The sequence below is a fragment of the Sceloporus undulatus genome, chromosome 9 (assembly GCF_019175285.1).
Source record: "Sceloporus undulatus isolate JIND9_A2432 ecotype Alabama chromosome 9, SceUnd_v1.1, whole genome shotgun sequence".
NCBI lineage: Eukaryota > Metazoa > Chordata > Lepidosauria > Squamata > Phrynosomatidae > Sceloporus > Sceloporus undulatus.
In genome coordinates this window covers 26,251,706-26,270,568 of record NC_056530.1, presented here as the reverse complement: position 1 = coordinate 26,270,568, position 18,863 = coordinate 26,251,706, and the positions used below count along the sequence as shown (strand labels likewise).

The window sequence follows — 18,863 nt, the reverse complement described above, 5'->3', positions numbered from 1 at the left end:
CTTGCGGCGGATGGAGAGGAGGAGGCTCTTGGATGAAGCAAGGCAGCCTCTCTTTGCCTTTTCTCTCTATCATTATTGATCTGCAGGGAGAGGCGGGAAATATAAATTATTATCATTATCATTATTGTTGAAGGGCAGCATCTTCTAGACCTTCCTCAGTGGTGCATCAAGGAGCAAAATGATTTCTGCCGCCCAAAACAAGGTTGATCATAGAAAGACAGGAGCAAACAACAAACCAGGCGGGGAAGTAGAAAAGGTTGCAACCGAGGTGCAAGGATCATCGCATCAAGAGACATCTGGCTCCAGAGATTGGGGCAGAGGATAAGACATCTCTCTTGGAGGAAAAAAGGTCGGTTATAGGTCTCGAACCTAAAGATGACCAGGTCACACAGATGATGAAAAAGGACATCTGTTCCTGGACCGTAGAATTATTGCAAAAGCTAAGAGACTGGAGGCAAAGAGACTTTGGTGGCTTTGCAAGGAGTGGCTTATGGAGGAGAGAAGGTGAAGGGGCGACATGACAGCCATGTTTAAATATTTGGAAAGGTGTCATATAAAGGAAGGAGGAAGCTTGTTTTCTGCTGCTCCAGAGACTAGGATCCAGAGCAATGGATGCAAACTGCAAGAACAGAGATTCCACCTCAATGTTAGGAAAAATTTCCTGGAAGACACTGAAGTCTCCTTCTTTGGAGGCCTTTAAACAGAGCCTGGATGGCCATCTGTCAGAGATGCTTTGATTGTGAATTCCTGCATGGCACATTGGGGTTGGACTGGATGACCCTTGGGGTACCTTCCAACTCTAGGGTTCTATGGCAAAAGTTGAATCAACCGGTGCATTTGAGCAGCTGCATTAAAGAGATAAGAGTCCATGAGCAACAGTCACAGAGAGTTTGGTAATCCCTGAATACTGAGCACAGAAGGCAAGGCAGTGACCAAATACTAGGCGCAGGGGGGTTGGTTAGCTCTGAATAGCATTAAACACTGGGCACACAAGGCCTGGCAGTGCCCAAATACCGGGCAATCCCTGAATCCCAGGCACAGGGGCCTTGGCACCATTGCTCTGGTGGCCTCTTCATGAACCTTCTTCCTCCTCCTACATCAGCCACCCAGCTGGCCCAAGATGGGCAGGGTGCCAACCAGGCCTCCGACGGTGCCAAACACTGAGGCCAAAAACAGAGTCCCCACCTTTCCTTGGACATCATGCCAACCCAGAGAGAGGGGGCGGTGGCAGCAGCATGGCTTGTGGGTCCCCTGCCCCGAAAGCTTCTCCTGGGCAAGAGACAAAGAAGAGGCGTCTCTCTGGCCTCCTCCACCCCACGCCATGCCATGCCATGCCACTGAGCAGGCTGCCTCCAAGGGGATTTCTGCAAGGCTGGGCGGCCCACCTTTCTGGCCCACCCCACCTGGCCCCTGGCCAAGGGAGGCTCCGGCGCATCTTTGGCTTCTGTGGTTGGCAACGGCTGCCGTGGGCAAGGTGCCACGCCAAGGGAAGCCATCTTCCTGCCACATGGGGAGGCCTTGGACCCTGGGAGCCAAGGCAGAGGGCCAGCGGGGCCCACCCAGAAGCCAATCCCAGACACACCAGGGGTGCTGGTGCAAGAGAAGCCCTCTTGTGCACACACCAATTGCACTAACACACGTTATCCCAACCCATGCTATCTTCCCAAGCCTCTCCAGAGGTGTACCCACCTCACACAGGGGGGTCTGCTGGTGCAAGGAAAGTACTCTTGTTCACACTCACATTTGCACTAGCACACCTCTGCACTCTACCAACCCAAGCTGTCTCCCTAAAACCTCGCACTGGGGGGTCCAGATGGATCTCCCCCTGGATTCCCCCAGTCACACCCATTTCCCCCCACCTCACATGGAGGCCTGTTGGTGCAAGGAAAGCCCTCTTGTGCACGCACCAATTGCACTAATACACACCCACAATTATTTAACCATGGCCCTCTGCCATGCTGTCTTCCCCAAGTCCCTCCTGAGGTGCGCCCCTCCCACACTTGGGGGTCTGCTGGTGCAAGGGAAGCACTCTTGTGCACACCCACATTTGCACTGACAACCTCTCAACCCATAATGTCTCCTCCAAGCTCCTCCTGAGGATACCCACCTCAGGCGTGGAGGTCTCCTAGTGCAAGCAAAACACTCTTGTGCACACTCAGATTGCACTGATGCACCCCACAATCTCTTAACCCATAATGTCTCTTCCAAGCTCTTCCCGAGACATTCCCACCACGCGTGAGGCTCTCTAGTGCAAGCAAAAACACTCTTGCACACCCACATTTGCACTAATGCACCCCACAATCCCTTACCATGCTGTCTTCCCCAAGGGTGCACCCATCTGACCTTTGGGGGACCTGCTATGCTGCACGCAAAGCCCCCACCTTTGCACTCATGCACCCCCACAACCTCTGGACCCAAAAGGCATGGAGGTTCCCAGGGCAAGCAAAAGGACCAAAGTGCCTCATTATAACCATTATCATTATTCCTGGCTATTAAAGGTTGCAACACTGAAACCAGGGACTTCCAGGTTGGAGAAGCCTTTGCAAAAGCCACAATACACACAAAGTGGGGGGGCTTTTTTTTGGGGGGGGGTTCTCAATGGGGAAATAAGGCACGCAATTTGGGAGGGGATGGGGGGGAAATACCAACATTTTGGAGCCACACCTCCTCCTCCCCCCAAAAAAGGCCCCGATCCTCTTGCAAGGACCCCTCCCCAAATTGTTTTGCAACAAAACAATCCAAAATGTATGCCTTCTTCCTTCCTTTCCTTTTTGCAAAAACGTCTATGACTCTTTCCTATCCTTTCCTATAGACCCCCCTTTTTATTCCCTTTCCCTTTTGCACCCCCCAAAGGGAGCCCAGGAAAGAGGTAAATAAAATAAAACCTCTCCGGGAAGATTGTGCAAAGAAAGAAAGACAGGAAGAAAGCAAAGACAAGCAAGGGCAAAGGCACCCCAAAGGGGGCTGGGGTTACCATCCAGGAGGCCCTCTGGTGCTCCGTCTTCTGCCCAAAATAGGAATCAAATCCAGGCTTTTGCATTTGAAATGCAACCTCTCCTTGCTTCCCAGGAGGCTCCTGCTCGGTTTTGTTCCTCCCTCGGCCACCAACCCGAAGCCCCAGCCTCCTTCTCTCTCTCTCTCTCGGGCGGCCTCCGTGGCAAAAGGGGGAAAAAAAGACCATACTTCAAATGTAAAAATCCCAGTGCAAAATGGCAAAAAATGGCAACCAAGGCAAGGCAGGGGGGCCCCGCGGCGTGGCAAAGAAGGAAAAGGCGGGCCCGCGCGCCGCCTCCAGCGCCGTATGTGGTATCACGCCCACGCGAGGGCTCTAGGCGGACCGCACCTCTCGGCGAGCCGATAGGGGGAAGGCGCGCTGCCGAGGACTTCCTTGCCGCGCCCCGCGACGTCCTATGTGTGCCCAGCGACGCGACGGCGTTGCGCGCCTCGCCCGCTCCTCTTGCGCCGCCCGGTCGCGCGGCGGCGCCGCCAGGGGCCAAAAGCCAGAAGCCACCCGGGCGGGGCGAAAAACAGCACTAAATCTAAAGACCTCGTAAAGAAAATAAAAATACGGGGTGTAACAAAAACTCCCCTCCAAAAACGCTGCAGAAAGAGGGAACTGATTAAGAAAGCAAGAGCAAAATGTAAGATTACGATATAATAGAAGTAAGAATATTAATAAAAAGAATAAGTTTATATAAACAATTAGAATCATCTAAGAGTGATGAAATTACATTAAAGCTAAGACGTATGTAAAGTCTAATTTTACTAAATATTGAACTATTTAAGATAATATATAAGAATATTTATATACAATTTTAATAAATAAATATATTATAATTATATTATATAACAATATTTGATAATATTTAATTATAATATGTAATATTTAATATTAAATATGCCATTAATATAATAAATTTAATAATATAATATTTAATAAAATATGATATATATTAAATATTTGCTATTTAATATAATATTTAATATATTATGTATTTAATATAATAATATTAATAATTATATTATTATAATAATATTTGATTTAAAATATCTAAATATCTAAATAAATAATACTATAATAAATAATCATAACATAATAATAATAATTGTAAGCCACTCGGGAGCCTTTAATACCATAATAACTAAATAACCACTAAATAATAAATATCTTAAAAACTGATGATGAGATGTGGATGAATTCCAATTAAAATGGAATTAAAGTATTACAATACTAAAGTGACGACGGTGGCCGTGGTTGTTGTTGTTTTATTTTATTATTCTATATTATTATTTCTATCCTGCTTTTCACAAAATTGGGATTCAGTGGCTTCCCGTCTAAAAGCACAGTGCAATTAAAAACTCAGGAAAGTGACAGCGGTTAAATGGAGTTAAACTATTACCATTTAAATTTCACAAGAGTGGGACCCAAGGCGCCTCTGCTACAGCATCCAGGATTGTAGTTTGGAGGAGTAGCTAGCCTCCTCTTTCAGAGCGCTCTGGTTTTGCAAGCAAACTACAAATCCCAGGATTCACAGGATGGAGCCACGGCCGTTAAAGCGGCATCACAACTGCATTTAATTTTGCACTGGGCAGCAGCCCAGGTTTTAGGGTTTTACTAATGAATATATGGATTGTTTTTAATATGTATACAGTACTTTAAAAAAAAATTGATGCTATGCTCTTTTAACTGATTACGTATTTCCAATTTGCGCCGGGTCATTAGTCTCTTGCAGCCATTTTAACCAAGTGAGTCCATCCGATAAATGCGGCTGAGCGCATAATGCAATGCAATAACTGCAAATAATCATCAATAATCATAAAATGCATTGATATGAGTGTTTTTGCCCGCATCACAGTGTCATTCTGACTTATGGGACCAAAGGCAAGATTAGTCCAGGGGGTTTGCCAAGGCTTTTCCCTGAAGCTGAGGAGAGTGTGACTTGTCAAGGTCAGCCAGCGGAACATTTCATGCAATGTCCTTTCTCCTTGACTGTCCTCCATTTTGTGTGCGTCCCCCCTTTGCGGTGACCCAAACGTGGCCCTTTGCTTTTATGGGGGAGGAAGAAAGCCACTCAGATCCCCGCAAACTACAAATCCCGGAGGCTTGGGACAGAGCCATGCCGAGGACGAGGGTCCCTGCCAGGTGACAGACCACCAAAGCGGGCCTTTCCGCTGGTGGAGTCATTATCCAAAACCATTGGCCTCATTAGTCTCCTCCTGGAGGCTGCCTTTGCCCCCCTGGTTTTCGGGGATGCCACCCACGGGCCCCCTGAGATAATGGCCCGGCTCAGGGCCCTGGTCATTATGCACCCCTGGTCAAGCGGGCAGCCTAGAAATGCCACCTGCATTACGTCCAGGCCTCCCTTCAGCCGTGCGGACAACTCGGCGCGCAAACGCACACATCTCTGGGCGGCAGGAAGAGAAGAAGGAGAGTCGCAATCCACTTGGGACCTGAAGCTTTGTGTGTGGACCATTGGCATTGGGATTAGGAATGGGACAGAGCACCATGGGACCAATGCACAACAGGATAGATGTGCCATGGGAATGACGCACAATGGGGCCAATGCACCGTGGACCCAGGCACAATGGGATCAGTGCACAAGAATAGGTCAACAACCACACTGATATGCAACAGGACCAATGCCCAAACAGGATAGATGTGTAATGGGACTGACGCACAAGGGGCCAATGCTTCAGAGGACCAACCACACACCAAGGTAAATGCACAATTGACCGATGCCACAGTAGAACCAGTGTGGAAGGGGCAACAAAGCTGCCCCAGAGGAAGGTCTCATGGGCTTTAGGTTACAGGAGGGTGGATTTGGATTGAACTTAGAAGAATTTTGGTTGTGACACGGGACCAAACTTCCGAGGGAGGCGGCAAAGAATTGTTCAGTGGAGGTTTTCCATTGCCTCCCTTGAGGCTATGAGAGCGTGGCTTGCCCAGGTCACTCATTGGGCTCATGGCCGAGCTGGGAATCGAACCCAGGACCTCCGGAGTCACACGTCCAGCGCTCAAACCACCAGGCAACCCTCCTTCCCTGGGACGCCTTCAGAAAGAGTCCGGAGAGCTCTTTGCTGGGACGCTTTAGCTGGAGGCCTTGCCTTAACCTCTGGGGTTGGACTCAATGGCTCCTAAGGGACCCTTCCATTTTTAGGATGCTAGGACTCATCCTGTAGATATGAACATGGCACATGCCTCTGTAAGCACATGCCAAACCTATGCGCATATCTTTCTCCCCCTGTGACTCCTTTCCCCTTTGGCACAGGACACAGAGGTCATGCTCATCGCTGGAGGAGAGAGCATTTCTAGTGCCAGGTGCCACCGGAAAGCCATGAGCTCCTCAACGCGCAGGGCAAGGGAGAGGCCGCAACCCCCAAGGGGCTTGGGGAAAGGACCCTCCATTCCTTCTGCCTCGGATCTCTTCCTCTCTTCGCTTTCTGAAAAGCAGCGTTTGCAGAGATGTGACAAACGCGCTGACGAAAAGTGGCTTTGGTTTTTGGTTTTCCTTGCTTGGTTCTTCCAAGCCTGTTTGCAGAGGGTTTTAAAAACCCACCCGGGAAAAGGGGGCTTTGTCTGTTTAAAAGCATCATCCCAGCCAGGGAAATAGCATCTCATTTGTTGGTGGCATCCGTTGTGTTTTGACGGGTGTCCCCTTGACCTACCCCCCCCCCGCATGTGGTTTTTATTTTATATAAAAGATTAGAAAGAGACTTTTTGGGAGGTTTACTCAATGCTTTTTTTATTGTGGGGCTCATATATAAACCCCAGGTATCTGTTAAACATGTGCCTTTGACGGCTCCTTGTGGCCTTTGCAAACCGAGCTGTACCACCGCATCAGGGGACCAAAGACCCTCATCCTTTGCATTTTCTGTGGACTTTTGGCCACTGTCTCCTTGATGTGTTCTATGAAGTCTTTAAAGAGATCAGAATGGCGCGGGATGGTAGCCATCGACAGATTCTTATAGTGGCATCGGCGGCATCCTCTCCCTCGGCGTGGCCACGGTCTTCCCAGAAGGCCTCTCGAAAGGTGCCTGGCGCTTCGCCCAGCGCTTCGGGTCTTCTTCTTCATGGCGGTCAAAAATACAGTAGCAAGATGGCTAGGAAGAAGGGGACGATGGCAAGCACCAGGTATTCTGGTTGCAGTTGGAGATTCCATTCAAAAGTCTCCGCCAGCTTTCTGTAGCTGGTTCACACCTAAGGTGGCTGCCAAGGCCTTCCTTTAGTAATCTTAAGGATCTGGCAGCGGCCGTCCATCAGGTAACCCAGGAAAGACACACAACCAGCATCGCCAACGCAGTGCAGGGCCTGCCTCTGCCCAGCCAGAAGTGCCTGCCTCCGGCTGCTGCCTGCTCTGAGTGACTGAGCCATTATTGTCTCATGGCATTGTTGTGCCATGCTCCATTGTGACCTCCGCAGCCAAGCAACCTCATTGGCTTAACATCCCTGTTAAAGGCCATATATAATATACTGTATATATATATACCCACACATGCACACTGAGCCAGGCTTCTGCCACACTACAGAGTTTATGCAGTTTGAATCACTCTACTGCCATGGCTCCCTCTATGTGAGAATTTGAGAGGAAAATATAGAGAAGGAGAGGGAGTCCCAGGCCTTGGGCCCCATCGAATCACAGAATCACAGAGTTGGAAGAGACCCCAAGAAGGGCCCTGATCCAGTCCAACCCCTCTTCTGCCATGCAGGTAACTCTCCTTCAAAGCATCCCCATTGAACCGATGGCCATCAGCCTCTGTTTAAAGGCCTCCAAGGAGGGGGATTCCACCCCAATCTCCATTGAGGCAGTGTCTTCCACTGTCAAACAGCTCTTACTGTCAGGATGGAAGTTCTTCTAAGGTTTATGGGAATCTCTTTTTGTCTGTAGTTGCATCCCACTGTCCCTGTTCTCTGGAGCAGCAGGGAACAAGCTGCTTGCTCCCTCTCAATTGACATCCCTTAGATATTTAAACAGGGGCTATCATCATATCACCTCTTCACCTTCTCTTCTCCCGGCTAAATACTCTAGCTCCCTCAGTCTCTCCTCATAGAGCTCCATGGTTTCCAGACCCTTCACCATTTTAGTTGCCCTCCTTGGACACATGGGCTCTGTTTCTCATGTCCTTTTTGATTGTTTTGCCCAGAAACTGACGTGAATATCAGGTGGGGCCTGACCAGAGCAGAATGAGTGGCACGATGACTCCCTTGATCTAGAGATAGCATTCTATCTGTGCAGCCTAGAAGCGCATTGGCCTTTTAGCTTCGTATCACACTGCTGACTCCATGTTCAACTTGTGGTCTACTTGACACCACGATCCCTTTCACATGTCTTCGGAGTATTAGTGCTCCTCCATATGCAAATTTGGATAAAGCATTCCTCTATTCCAACATCAAGTCACTGTAAAGATGCCGAGAGCCAACTGGGCCCAGGACAGGACCCCACTGGACACCCCACTGGTCTTCTCTCCAAGGAGCCATGCTGAGCACCAGCCCTGCTTCAGTTCAGGGGATTCCAGCGCTTTGTTGCAAGCAACAGCAAAGGAGAGGCACTCGGAGCCACTGTCATGATGGGGGGTTGAATGTCAGTCTCAGCCCCTGAAGCCTTGGCTGCCCTCACAGCTGCCAGGAAAGAGGAGGTCTGCTGGGCTGCCTCTGAGCATGCGCACTAGGGGTCCCTTCAGGCAAAGATTATTTTTCCTTTTGGCCACTAGATGGAGACAAAGTCCAGGGATTTTCCCCCTTTGGGTTTTATTGTTTCTTCCTCCTAAACAGCAGGAATCCCAGTCAGAATAAAACCAAGCTGGCCTTTGAAATCAGTCCAGGGTCTGCCTAAATAATAAAGGGCTTCTGGTGGAAGGAGGGCTGCTAACTGAGGCTGCAGTTTGACACCCCTTTAGCCCCCATGGTTCATTGCAATGGAAGTCTGTTAGATCTTTAGCCTTCTCTTGTCAGAGAGCTCTGGTGTGCCACCAAACTACGCATCCCAGGATGCCACAGCATTGAGCCAAGGCAGCAAAAGAGGTACCAAACTGCAATAATCCTGCAGTGTGGATGCATCATGGACCTCTTGTGGGAAGGAGTTCCACAGTTTGAGAGCCAAAAAGGTCCTAAGTCTCCTGGGTTTCCCGCCAAAGGCCCTCATAATGGTGGCAAGACGGAGCCAGCGCTTACGACAGGTCCTTAGATTCATAATAGGCCGCATCTGAACTATGGGGCTGATCTGGTTTGACACTACTTTAACCACCTTGGCTCAATGCTATGGAATTCTGGGAACTTTGGAGCTCTGCCATACTGTTCCCAATGTGCCACAGCCTTGAGCCAGGGCAGTCAAAGTGGTGCCAAAGTGGGTTATTTCTGCATCCTTTGGAGTCATAATTGGTCAAGAAGTGAAACCAGGGGGGACTCTGCAAAGGGTGGGCTTCAGGGTCTTGGGAGAAGGGGCCACAGTCTCCCCAAAGATCCCAAACCATAGAGGCCTAGTCAGGAGAGGCCTATGGCCTTTGTGCATGGCTCCTGCAAAGGGCCCAGATCCGTGGCAATGGGGCAGAGAGGTCATAGAAGGAGGGAGTGACATCAGCGGCTGGGTTTCCCACCAAGAGCAAGGGGCCAGGGCTGTGGGCCACCGAGGGACTGCAACGGGCCACCAGGACAGGCCACAAAAGACCAAAGGTCAGTCACTTGAACCCGCCACCCCCCTTCCGCCAGGGTGACCCCCCCATGTCCTCACCCACAAAATGGTGGAGACAACCCAAAAAAAGCTACAGAGACACTCCTATAACTACAAGTTCATTGCCATAGACTGACTTTATACATGGGATTTTGTTATGGACTTCACCGTGTTTTCCTCATGCGCTTCCCTTGGTTGAGGTGCCCTCTTGGTTTGCAGAAATGGTACTTTGTTCCAAGTGATCAGACGTCCTCCTTTTCCAGGACATGGCCTACATTTTGACCTTCCAGGACTCCAAAATGTCCAGGACTCAACCTTTTATTTATTTATTCCAAAATGCCCTCTGTTTGGCACATGACTAAAGAAGCGCATTGAGTAAAACCACATTTGTGGTTGCCCTTGGAGACATTCCTCTCCTTGGCAGCCTTTCCTGGCTGCAAAATGAGGGAGAGGATGGATCCTTCTAAAATCCTTTCTTCCTTAGGCAAGATTCGCACCCAGAGCTTGGGGCATGTTTGTTTCTTGGAAGAGAAAGGGACCCCAAACGCATGAAGGCAATGGGACGAAGCTTGAGCCCACACTGCATAATGCCAAAAGGAGTTTCCCCTTTATTTTCAGCACAGGACACAAATGAAAGGAATAGTTGGAATGTATTCTGGGTTTTGGTGTTTCTGTAAGGCACCTGGGATTCCATGCTGGGAGAAAGCAGGATATTAAACTATACAGTATATATATATATATATATACACACACACACACACACACACACACACACCCACACACACACACATTTATATATACAACCACTACCACTCACCATGGCTCTAACCACTATTCTCTCCCCGCCAGACAGGCCTGGAAGAAAGGAAGATGGCGAACAAGTCTCAGCCCCTCAGCGTCGCCGTCAGCAAAGGCCTCTTCAACACGGACATGGGTCCGCTCCAGCGCCAGCTCCGAGCCGGAGAGTACAACATCTTCAAATGGGCCTCTATGTTCGAAGGTGACTTTGTCCAGGTAAGAAGAACCGGTTTGGAAAGGGACCCTTCCTCCGCTGGATCTCTGGGTGGGAGAAAGAAGAAAGAAGGTTGATCCATCAGGATCCCATAAACACATCTATACTACTAACCTTTGGGGTATTATGGCCACAATTAGATTTATTTCATGCCTTCCCACATTCTGGGATGGTCTGGATTCATCCTCTGCCATCCTCAGTGGCTTTTAAAAGGTCCTGATTCCCACTGCTTTTTAAACTGGATTGAAAATCGGTTTGAACCGATTCAAAATGACCCTGGTTCCCACTTGAAGCAATTTGCTGAAGCGATTCGGGGGGGGGGCATGCGCCAGACCAATTTAACCCACGACTTTTTGATGCTGTTTTTCCCCCGCATCTTTTTGGGTAAACCGATTCCATGCAAGTGTGAACCAGATGCGGATTGGAATCGGTTTAAATGTGCCCTTCAGCCAGCTGCAGCGGGTACATTTTGAACCGATTCGTTCGTGAATGGGAACCACAAGTTGGTTGTTTTATGTGATTGGTCAAATGTAGTGGGAACCACACTCCACTGTCGAACCGATCCATCATTTTGGATCACAAATCGATTTATTTGTAAGTGGGAATGAGGCCCTTCTGTCCTCCTTCTCCTTTCCTTCTTTGTCCTCAGCTGACTTCAGTTGCTGCAAACTGGTTTTAAAGGGCAAAAGAGGTTTGCCATCCATTCATTTAGCAGGGAGGAGAAGGGAGAAAGGGGCTGAATTGGGGATTCTGGAAGCTGTAGTCCAAAAGAAAGTTCCTTTCCCAAAGCCTTGGCGGTTTAACACACATAGTTGTGCTTGTTGCTTTTCTTTACCTTCCCAGGTGAGCAAGCGCGGAGGGACGCTTGACGTCCACAACCAAGTCCGGTTGGTCCGAGTTGCCATTGTGGCCACCAGTCCGGGGCTCCAGGTGCCCAACGTGCTTCTGCTAGCCCAACACATCCTCTCGTCCGAACCGCCACCCGTGAACCTCCAGGCCAAGGTCCGGCCCACCACTCCGAACACGAAGTTTGAGCTGACCAGGTGAGGCTCAACCTGTCCACCAAATCCTCTTCAAGTTGACCGAAAAAAATGTAAGGGATCCTTTTTTGATCCCGCAAATGGTTTCGATAAATAAAATTGTAGTCATGGCCCACCGGCTCCAAACGTTCCCTCCACAGGCTCCTTCCATTGTGCTTCGTCAAGATCTCCGTCCATGACTTGGAGAAGCAGCAGCTGCGGTTCAAGATGGCAACCGGGCGGACCTTCTACCTCCAGCTCTGTCCGCAGGCGGAGAACCAGGTGGACAGCTTTGAGGCCTGGGTCAAAGTCATCCACCTCCTGCGTCCCCCGTCGGTAGAAGGGGAGGCCAAGGACCAGCCCTACAGCCAGTCCCCGGGGATCTCCCTCCTCCATACACCTCTCGTGAGTGCCTTCCGTTGGGGGCATTGGGGCCACCGTCGAGCGCTGCGGCCGGCCACTCTTCTACCGTGGTCCCAGGGAGGAAACCTCTCCTCTGACATTGGAGGCAGGCCTGTTGCCACTCTCCGATTGGGTCTTCCATTGCAAAAGGTGGAATATGCTCTGGATTTTAGTCCAGACTTTAAATAGGCTTGTGAATTCCTTTGGGACATGGGGAATTGGGAGCCACCACCAAGCAGCACAGTCAGCATCTTTTCTACCATTATCCCAGGAAGGAAACATCTCCTCTGACATTGGAGACATGCTTGTTGCAAGTGTCAGATGGGGTCTTTTCATTGCAAAGGGTGGCATTAATTCTAGATTTTAGTCCAGACTTTAAATGGGAGTTCATTTGGGACATAGAGAATTGGGGGCCACCACCGAGAGGTACAGCCAGGGTCTTTTCTACAGTGGTCCGAAGAAGGAATGATCTCCTCCAACATTGGAGACGTGCTTGTTTCCACCGTTGGACTGGGACTTCCATGGCAAAGGGCAGAATGTGCTCTGGGTTCAGTTTTGGAAAACATGAAATTGAAAAATATGAAGTTGAGGTCAAGACCAATGAGGCCTTGCATAGCAGTCGGGTCCAAGGGCCTTGTCCTAAAGCCCCGTCTCTTCTCCTCAGCCCCCCGCCCCGGATCTGGCCCCCGAGACTCACGTCCCCAAGGAGTGCACCGTGACCCAAATCCTCAGCCCTTTGCCAGAGGAGAACCCGGAGAAGGAGAACCCAGCGGAGCCTTCCCAAGCTCCACATTTGAGCCCCATGGCCGCCATCCTCCAGCCCTCTTTGGACGCCAGCCCCGAGGGTCCCATAGAACTGGAGAGCCCCCCGCCGTCTGAGGGCCAGAGCTCCTCCAAGGAGATCTTCCCGGCTCCCTCCAAAGGCACCAAGACCGAGAAGGCCAAGGAAGGCGCCCTGCCAAACAGGTAGACTAGAAAGGCCCTACTCAGGGATTATGGAAAGCGGGGAGGGCTATTGGGGTACGAGGTGCAAATTTAACCAAACCTGCCTTTCCCCAGAGAGTATTCGCCAGCGGAAATAGCAAACCTAAGATCCTTGCTAAATCCTGGGATACAAATATTCCAAATTCCAAGTAGACAGTTGGTCCAGTTTGCAGCAAGGAGGAACTGTTGCAAACATAGGACAGAGCCATGCTTGGGAATGATGGGCAGCCTTCTGACAAACCCTGTTTCCATTCCAGGAAAAACACCCCCAGGAGCAAGACCAGCAAATCCCGCAGGAGCCATTCGTCCAAGAGAGGTAAGGCTTGGCCCTGTCTTGGGCTGCCTCTGCTTCCTCCTCAGATCCTCATCCAGGGCAGAACAGCCATTGAGCCATGAATGTCTCCATACATGGTGGAAACACGAAGCATCCGTGGTCAGTTTGTGTGTGTGCATTTATGCTTCCACTTGGATGCACTGCTGGCTTGTGTTACTCCTGCCTCCCTCAAATAGCCTCCATCCCCATCCTTTCTTTTCCCAAGGGCCACTCTCATATTTGGGGATAGGCTCCACATTTCCATATCCAGCCCATGAAGTTTCAGGCAAGAGAGTGCTTGAATGCCCATCATTGGGCAAGGGATCTCCTGCACAGAATGGGAGGGTTTGACTATATGATCCTTGGAGGGGTGTCCCTTGTGATATTCTGCAATTGTCACTTTCTTCTCTTTCTCTGCCTCCATCTCCAAAGCCGCCAGCCGGAGCCCCAGCAAGATCTCCTCTCTCTTCCTGAGCTCCTTCTCCAACGCCAGCCACAGATATCACAAGGCGGCCGGCAAGGGACGCGAGAAGAAGCGCTGAAGAAGCCCAGACGAAAACCAGAAAGGCCCTCTCTGCCAGCCACCTCTGACTTTAATAAAGACAATGGTAGAAGAGGGAGGAAGCCTAGGAGAAAATGTCCCACCACACATGAGGAAGGAGAATGAGGGGAGGTCAGCAGAAGCGTCGCTGGGACTGCGTCCACACTGCAGAAATAATCCAGATTGGTACCACCTTAATCACCATGGCTCAGTGCTATGGAATCCGGGTATTTGTTGTTTGCGGTGCTACCAAACAGGAAAAGGCTCAGTGTCTCACAAAATTACAAATCCCAGGATTCCATAGCACTGAGCCATGGCAAAGTGGTGCCAAACCTGGTAATTCCTGCTGTGTGGATGCGATCCAGGGCTGGCATCACCAAATGCAGTAACTCCTGGCATCACCCCCAGGATGGGGATGGGGATGGTGAGGAGGGTCTCACCCCACAGAACCCATCATCCTGCCGCCACCAAGATAGCAAAGAAGGGTTACTGTCCCCCCCCCAAAGCATGAAGAGTTTTTTAATTCCAAAACATCTCCACCTTTAAGGAAAGAGGGAATCACAGCAAAGAGTCTTTCCAGGGGACAAGGATGGAAGGATGGAGCAAATAAAAAGGACCATGGCTTTACTCCCATCCTCACCCTCCAAGAGTGCCTGGAGTAACCCCTTCTAATGGTGCCACCTGGTGCGTCCGCACCCCTTGCACCCCTTGATGATGCTGTGGCAGGTCAGGACTCAGAGCAGTATCCCGAAGGGCTCATTCACACCGCTCAAGAATAGCCTTTCCATCTCACTTTAAGTGCCACAAGACACTGGAGGTCTCTGGCTGAGAATATGAAATAGGAAACTGCCAAATCCAGGATTCGAGAGACTGGGCCGTGGCAGTTAAAGCACAACCAAGGTGCCATAATCATGTAATGCGAAAGGACTTGAGGTCTTTTTCCAGGCTATGTAATGATAGAGATTTAATTCCACTTTAACTGCCATGGTTGCATCTTGTGGCGTCTTTGGGATTTGTAGTGTGGGGAGATGCGAAAACCCTCTGGCTGAGGATTGTAAAGAGTTCAGGAAACTGCAAAATCCCAGAGATCCGCATGGTGGAGCCATGGCAGTTAAAATGGCATCACCGTGCTAAACGGGTTGAGCATCCTTTATCCGAAAACTCTAAGTTCAAAATGCTCCAAGTCTGAAACGTTTTTCCATGGTGAGAGTGACACCGTTGTTTTCGACAGACAGAAACTTTGCTCCATGCGCAAGATTCGTTTAAAACACTGTATAAAAGTACCTTCAGGCTATGTGCATATAGTGGGGTCTTTAGGAAACATAAATGAATTTCATGTTTAGACTTGAGTCTTGTGTCCAAGAGATCTCAAGTATATGCAAATATACTTGAAACACTTCAGGTCCCATGCATTTTGGATAAAGGATATTCAACCTGTACTTGTGGGGTGCAAAAGTGGTCCTGGTTTATGGGACTCAGACGCAAAATGCCCCAGAGGAGCCTCACAAGCTCAACAATGCTCTTGTCATACCTTCCAACATTTCACATATGAAAACTAACACATCTTTGGCCAAAGCAACATCTGAGCGTGGCCAAGATGGCAAAAGTTAATGTATACCCAAAAGGCAGCAAATTCATGTCTGATCTTGGAAGCTGAGCTGGGTCAGTCCTTGGTAGGACTTGGAAGGGTGGCCACTCAGGTGCCATCGGGGTTGCCATATGTCAACAGGCAGCTTGAAGGCACCAGATCCTATCTGATCATGGAAGCTAACCAGGTTCAGCCCTAGTGGGGATTTGAACCCTGGTTTCAAGAGTCATTGTCCAACACTCTAACCACTGCACCCATCCATTTATGTCCCCATCTTTCTATATTAATGAATCCAAACCCCATTTAATGCCATACAAGTTGGCAGCCAGGTCCAAATCCCTTGGCATCTTACTCCAGACTCCAAGATCCTGCGATTCTTGGTTTGTGTTGGGAGCTCCAAACTATCTTCTGGTGCTCTAGCCTGAGTTTGGGCCTCTCCAAGCGCTGGTTCTGATCCAAACCCACATTTGTGTTGCATGATGAATGCCCTGCAGCCTGAAGAGCAGCTGGCAGAGGGCAGTGTGGCTCAATGGCCGCTTGGGACGGAGGACGGAGGAGCCCCATCTGGCCCCTGGTCACAGCTGTGCCAGGCAGAGACCTTGTTGGAAAGTCTTCAGGGAGTCCCTCTGGGACAGCGCATGAAAAACATAAAGCAGCAAATATCGGAGAAAGCGAGAGTGCGCTATCTGGAACGCAAGCAGATCCCAGAGCGGCGGAACTCCATTTTGAAGTCACAGCAAAGGCTGAGAGCAACTCTAAGGCACGGGAGACAAATATTGTGTTATGTTATACTACAATCTGGTGGTGGTTGTTGTTGGCTTAGATTGCACACGTCGCTCAACAGTGCGTAGCTTCACCCATCCATAAGTAGTTTGCAGAAACGCAATGTGAGTGAATTGTAAAAGATACATATATGGGCCCAGGCAAAGGTGCGTTGATGTGCATTCGGATATGTTTGGGTCACTTTGGAAATGAAAAACGGCATGCGCACATTAAAACCAAACTCAGCCTCTCTGACTCTGAGCATTGTCTCAGTGGCTTATCTCGGTGTGTCCAGGATGATAAAATTTGCCATCAAAGGCGGAGAGATTCTTAACTATTCTGTGCCAAGTTTCCCTAGCTTGCCAATTTGTGTATGGATCCGCCTTGCAGGAGTGTTGCCAAAATGTTCCTTATAAGATTGGGTTGCCAAGGGAGGAAAGAGGGGGGACATTTGTACCAATAACGCCCCGTAAAAAGCCACCTTGGTCCCTTTTCAAGTCCACCTGAAGCACAAAAGAGGACGGCTCAGACAAGGAGGGGAACCCAATCTATCAGGAGGGACGGTGGCGGCGGCAACGAAGCCAGAGGCCAGCATCCCTTAGTGGGGAGTGTGCCATTGTCATTGCCTCGCGTGAGCCCACAATGAGGGCCATATGTCGGGGGGTTGTGTGCCGGGCGTCGAACAATGGGGCTGGGGAAAGCGACAGCATGCTCACAGTGAAATCTTTCTTTCTTTCTTTTTGCAAAAGGTGATTAATCTGTCCGCCTCATACACCCTTTTCCCCAGCGCCAGAGCCTTGGATGGACAACATGCGCCCCAATGTTAGGGGGAGAAAACCATGGCTGTAAAGGGTTCTGGAAGAAGATGGGGGAGGTACAACCGGCCTCATTTGTACCTTCTGGCCTGTCCCTTGGGGGCTTCCAAAAGGGGCCCACGGCCGAATTATTAATTGCCATTAATGGCGATCCTCGATGTTCAAATGTGCCGGAAAACAAATAGTTGTGCTCGGTTACACAGCTTTGGACATGGAGATGGAGGGTGGTTTGGGGTCTGAGTGCAAAGCCCCATCCCCAGCTAAATTTCAGGGGTGTCTTGGGTTTTTTTGTGGTCCTATTCTGCATCAAGACACCAGCCATAGTTGGTTGATGCGCATTAGTAGAGCATTGGGACTCTCTTGTTGGTTTCCCATTGTGCACCTTTGCAAATCACACACTGGGACTCCAGTTGTTGTTGTTGTTGTTGTTGTTGTTGTTGTTGTTGTTATTTTCAGCCTAAGGAAGAATTCTGGAGGATTCCTAATGTTTGTCTGCTGTGTGATTCTGTATGGTCCTATACCCAAAAGGCAGCAGATTCCTGCCTGATTTTGAACGCTGAGCAGGATCAGTCCTGGTTAGGACTTGGAAGGGAGACCGCCAATGAAAGTTGCCATTGGTGATATTACAGAGGAAGGAACTGGAAAAATCACCTCTAAGGATCCCTTGCCTAAGAAAACCTTGTGAAATTAATGGGGTTGCCATAAGTCAACAGGTGACTTGAAGGCACCAGGTCCTGTCTGATCTTGGAAGCTAAGCAGGGTCAGCCCTAGTTAGTCCTTGGATGGGAGACTGCTAATGAAGACTAGGCTCTGCTTCAGAGGAAGGAACTGGCAAAACCACCTTTAGGGCTTCCTTGTGTAGGAAAACCCTTGAAATCCATAGGGTCGCTGTAAGTGAACAGGTGACTTGAAGGCACAGATCACCATACCCTAAAGGCACCAAATCCCATAGGATCTTGGAAGTTGAGCGGTGTCATGCCTGGTTAGCACTTGGATGGGAGACCGCCAGGTGCTGTAGGCTCTATTTCAAGGGAGAACTGTCCGAACCAACCCTGAATATCCCTTGCCAAGGAAAAAAAGCCTCCGAAATTCATGGCATCTCCATAAGTCAAGAGGCGATTTGAAGACACAAAGACACCTGAGTCTTCAACAGAATCCCAGTTTGTATTAATAATAATGGAGAAAGAAATGGCGTATTTAAAAAGAAGTCTTTGGGGACTTTAAGATTCAGACGGACAAACAATTAGTACATAATACGCCAGACGTCATTTTCCTGCGGCGGCTGCTGAGAAGAAGGAGGGAAAAAGCAACCTTGGATTATGGATGGGGCGATCTCAAGGGAGCGAAGCCTCAAAGACAAAGCCAGGGACCGGATGATGAAATGTCCAGAGCCAGAAATGGAAATTTCAGGGACCTCTGGGGAAACAAAAGACAATGAGCCACAGCTTCCAAGAGGAGAGATGCTCAGGGGTTTGCAGTTGCAAACAGACAGACAAAACCTCTCCATGAAATGGCTGTAGATAGGATCACAATGGCAGAGATAAGAAAAAGCAACATTGCTTGGAACGTGCCGCATTATCTGACGATACCTCCCCAATTCCTCGGCTGCATCTACACTGCAGGATTAATGCACTTCGACGCCATTTTAGTCCTGGGATTCGTACCTAGAGAGATCTTGAAGCGCCTTTGAGACTCACTGGAAGAAAGATGTTGGCAGCATGAGCTTCCCTAGGCTTTAGTCTGCTTCCTCAGGTGCATTTGG

The 18,863-nt window shown here is 49.5% G+C and overlaps 1 protein-coding gene across 3 annotated transcripts; it reads left to right on the top strand.

Annotated features, from left to right (window-relative positions):
- The first annotated feature begins 8,792 nt into the window (after positions 1–8,792).
- On the top strand, positions 8,793–14,044 carry LOC121916213 (protein FAM71B-like). Of its 3 annotated transcripts, none has more exons than XM_042441049.1 (7): positions 8,793–9,174; positions 10,519–10,679; positions 11,521–11,720; positions 11,858–12,101; positions 12,763–13,064; positions 13,340–13,398; positions 13,828–14,044. In XM_042441049.1, exons 1-7 carry the CDS (start codon positions 9,057–9,059, stop codon positions 13,935–13,937), a joined length of 1,194 nt encoding a protein of 397 aa, XP_042296983.1. In that variant the 5' UTR covers positions 8,793–9,056; the 3' UTR covers positions 13,938–14,044. The 3 variants fall into 3 exon arrangements, with proteins under 3 accessions (XP_042296983.1, XP_042296984.1, XP_042296985.1); XM_042441050.1 differs by having other exon boundaries at positions 9,068–9,174; positions 10,515–10,679; XM_042441051.1 differs by lacking the exon at positions 8,793–9,174 and adding an exon at positions 9,418–9,667 and having other exon boundaries at positions 10,515–10,679.
- The last annotated feature ends 4,819 nt before the right edge of the window (positions 14,045–18,863 follow it).

Bases quoted from the DNA above. Each gene is read 5' to 3' on its own strand.
- LOC121916213 (XM_042441049.1), top strand. From the start codon at position 9,057: ATGGACCTCTTGTGGGAAGGAGTTCCACAGTTTGAGAGCCAAAAAGGT. The intron at 9,175-10,518 runs GTCCTTAGATTC...CCCGCCAGACAG, and splicing joins GGAGCCAGCGCTTACGACAG to GCCTGGAAGAAAGGAAGATG. The intron at 12,102-12,762 runs GTGAGTGCCTTC...TCTTCTCCTCAG, and splicing joins CCCTCCTCCATACACCTCTC to CCCCCCGCCCCGGATCTGGC.